The 3,889-nt window shown below is 44.2% G+C and overlaps 1 protein-coding gene across 1 annotated transcript; it reads left to right on the plus strand.

The window, feature by feature from the left end:
* The first annotated feature begins 457 nt into the window (after positions 1 to 457).
* LOC147449430 (uncharacterized) lies at positions 458 to 909 on the plus strand. Its single transcript, XM_086522615.1, has 2 exons — positions 458 to 551; positions 635 to 909. The coding sequence occupies exons 1-2, from the start codon at positions 458 to 460 to the stop codon at positions 895 to 897; spliced, it is 357 nt and encodes a 118-aa protein (XP_086378741.1). The 3' UTR covers positions 898 to 909.
* Positions 910 to 3,889: the final 2,980 nt, after the last annotated feature.

Raw genomic sequence — 3,889 nt, forward strand, 5'->3', positions numbered from 1 at the left:
GGTCAACCCTATGCACATAACGGGGCGAAAAATAGTGTGCGAATGCTTTGCTACCTCAGGCAGCGTTAGGTGCTGGGGTTCGCTGGAGTTGAGTGGGCGGGGGTCCAACTGCCGTGCACGGATGTGCTCAAAGACAGGAGTGGAAAAAAAACTGTCTCTAGCCATTCACGCCGGCGCGTATAGCTAGAGACATTTTTTTCGAACACCTTGAAAAGAAATCTGGACATATTTTTTCTAAATACCTTGAAAATAAAATCTCTATCCAGCCATCCGCGCCGGCGCGAACAGCTAGAGACAAAAGAAAATTTCATTCATGCTCTTCGAAGGTGTTCAAAATCCCTCAGGCTTCTTTGCCTCTCTCTAGCCATCAACGCCTGGAGAGAGAGAGAGAGAGAGAGAGAGAGAGAGAGAGAGAGAGAGAGAGAGAGAGAGAGAGAGAGAGAGAGAGAGAGAGACAATGGATTTCGATCGCGACAGAGTTGAATTGCAGAAGCTCCTTGACCGTGAAAAGAACCGAGCAATGATGAATGAATTTGTCAGCAAAGTGACAAGTACATGTTGGGACAAGTGTGTTGGGACACCTGGCAGCAAATTCAGCTCAAGTGAGAACTCATGCTTGACCTATTGTGTGCAGAGATATTTGGAGACAAGTGCCTTAATTGTCAGACGGTTTTGAATAGATTGATGTGGTCTTTTGGGCCTGCAAGCTACAATTTGGTAATATGCGAAGATTCTTTGTTAGAATATTTCAATGGGGATTATTTTTATATGCAATTGCTCAATTTTTCATGTGATGTTGTACATTCTGATAAAAATGCTGCTGTATATGCTCCTTTACTGGCGGGATGTGACAATGAGCTACATAGTTTCTGGGCCAGAGCTAAGATGAAGGCTTAGAAAAGGACATGCTGGTTGTATAAATGTGAATGCGTGGAAAGTAGCTCTTGCCTATGTCATGCAAGCATCTGTCTGGAGAAACTACATTTGTTATGCGATATGAAGACATTTAGTCAGAGAGAGAGAGAGAGAGAGAGAGAGAGAGAGAGAGAGAGAGAGAGAGAGAGAGAGAGAGAGAGAGAGAGAGAGAGAGAGAGAGAGAGAGAGAGAGAGAGAGAGAGAGAGAGAGAGAGAGAGAGAGAGAGAGAGAGAGCTCTTCTTTGATCTTCCCAAACACCTTGCAGACTCACTGCTACTTTGCTCGTCTGGACGACTTCATAGAGTTATTCCTGTTTGCTATGTCCTTCCGGACAACCATCCTTCCATGTCTATAGTTCCCTTGTTGTCCCGCTAGCCTTGCCATTCTCTCGAGTCCCTCATGCTCCTTGCCCCCTTCTAGTCTCAGCTTGAAAACCCCATTAGAGGTGCATCCCGGCAAGTGGAACTTCAATTTAAATCATTCAGGACATTTGGACAGTATTCCCCTGAGAGAGGGACTCGAATCGTCTGGATCTTCCTGCAGTGGGGCTGACTCTCGGTCTTTGCCATTGCTTCTCCTTGTCTAAGCACAATAGTGCTATTGCATGCACTCCTTGGCTAACTCTACCTCTTGGACATGCTTTGAGCTCTACCTCTACAGATCTGTCGCCTCTCTGTTGAGCATCACCTCTGAGCCGTGCTAGCGATCTTCAAGCTCACCATGTCCCATGCAGCAAGCCCATTGCAAACCTTACTCGCATGCACTTTCTCATCCATCGCCACATTCTATGCCTAGTTATACGTCCTTAAAGGTTTACTCATCCCTTTATTTATTTTTTGAAGCCATTGGGCTTGGTTCAATAGCAATTATGTGAAGGCAGTATCTTCCCGCAGCTCTAGTATGCCCCAACACTATCACTATACATCAAAACTAATATCAATATTTTTGAAAATTCACATCAATATATCTTTTGGAGCATCATCACTCCACATGCTACTTTGTCGTCTCTCTCTCTCTCTCTCTCTCTCTCTCTCTCTCTCTCTCTCTCTCTCTCTCTCTCTCTCTCTCTCTCTCTCTCTACTTCTTTTCATCCTCTCCACTACATTCAAGAACTTCACGAAACATTTTCAAATGGAGCTATATAAAACAACGATCATTGCTTTCATCAACAAAAACCTTGCTCTTTGAGCATGCAGTTGAGGTACTCTTCAAGGAATCATTTGAGAGAGAGAGAGAGAGAGAGAGAGAGAGAGAGAGAGAGAGAGAGAGAGAGAGAGAGAGAGAGATTGGGTTTTGGGAACCCAAGATAGTGGATTATTATCCACTCAGTGTCCCAGCTGGTAGCCCCTACTTGCAGCCTCTTTATTATATTCATACATTCAGGAGATTCCTCCTCGTTCCCATCCTTACGTTTTATAGCCAGTGTTGGAACTCATCTTTCAAAAGAATGACTAACGGATTCGAACACGTACAGTAGCACCAATCTCACCCATGAGGTGACTAGTGTAACCAACCTAACCGACGGTTACTACTGCTTCAGACCTCGAGCCACACATTAGAAAAGAATTCAACTTGCATCAGTAGCGGCCAACTTTCCTGCCCGTGGACACATCGTGCCCTAGTGCCTCTCGACGGTCGTCACCTGCTTGCGAGCGGATCTTCTTGATTCCCATTAATAAAACATTAAACAAGATTGGGGCCCCCCTACTTGCCAAGGAGGAGTAATTTCTTTTAGTCCACCTATGCATAGGATGTGCGCACATCCATAGTGTCCAGTATATTGAAGTACATAAGACAAATAACTCAATATCAAAGATGCAATTATTTTTGAAACAAACAATTTTTTTTGTTGCATCTCTATAGCGTACCCACGTTGTGGTACTTGTGGTGTTGGAGGGTGCAAAAACCTAAATTCTTTTGCTCTGGGTTTGGGAGCAAGTCGCTCGGTTTTTTCCTTGCTTGAAAATATCCGCTCGCCACTTGGTAAGACTCGCTATTTGATATAAAGGTTTGACTTGTCCCCAATAGTCCTCCATGTAGTATTGTGGACTTTCTTCAAGCACATCCATCCCATAGGCAATATTAGGGTCCATATCTTCCTCACAGCCCTCCAAACAAGAAATAGATGACTCACAACCCACTTGATTCACAAAAGTGATTCTTGAATGTGGTGGTTGAAGTCCTAGCACTGGAGGTGGTAAGGGTGTTGTTTGAACAACAATTTGGGCCCTAGGGACCATGTGTTGTGCTGTTTGTTCAAGAGGTGGGGCTGGCATCAATGCAGGCACTCGAGGTGTGTCTGTCCCTGCTAACGTTGGTCTATTGGCCATCGCACGCTTAAATACTATGCAATCCTTAGCTTGATGACCATACCTTCCACAGACATTGCAATTTTACTCTAAAAGTAGGGCATTCACTGGTACTATGCGGTCCATAGCATACTGAGCACCATTGTTGCTCCCTTCTTGGATAAATATGATTGTTTTGCGGAGCACGATTGTCTCTAAGACTCTCTTGAATAGCCTTGGTGAGATCTGCTAAAGTCATCTCAGATATCTTTGTCTCCTTAGCAATAGGCTCAACAGATTAAATTATCCTCCAATTGGATCGCATTGGTGGTGACTGCTTCCCAAGTGGTGATAACTCTAATGACTAGGCCATTGTAGATATCCTCATGTCGTAATCCCCTAATGAATCTATCAAGCAATTGGTTATTGTTGAAGCGTTCATTTGGATAACAACAAGAATTCAAATGCTTTAAGCGACTAATAAAGTCTCTCACCGACTCTCCTTCCTCTCTTTGGGCTTTCTGGAGCTGAGAGGCTACACCCCAAATCACTCCCTCTCGTATGTATTCTTTCAAGAATAGTCTCCTAAGAGCAGGGTAAATCGTTTTTTCTTCCACCCTTAGGGTTTTATACCAATCCCCTGCCTTCCCACTTAGGGTTAGGCTTAAAGCATTACTCTTATGCA

The sequence above is a fragment of the Adiantum capillus-veneris genome, chromosome 10, assembly GCF_014529385.1.
Source record: "Adiantum capillus-veneris isolate H3 chromosome 10, ASM1452938v2, whole genome shotgun sequence".
NCBI classification, from domain to species: Eukaryota; Viridiplantae; Streptophyta; class Polypodiopsida; order Polypodiales; family Pteridaceae; genus Adiantum; species Adiantum capillus-veneris.

What these genes read in the sequence shown, in the direction of transcription:
- LOC147449430 (XM_086522615.1), top strand. Translation starts at nt 458, where the DNA reads ATGGATTTCGATCGCGACAGAGTTGAATTGCAGAAGCTCCTTGACCGT. An exon ending in ATTTGTCAGCAAAGTGACAA is followed by an intron (nt 552 to 634) that starts GTACATGTTGGG and finishes TATTGTGTGCAG; the next exon opens with AGATATTTGGAGACAAGTGC.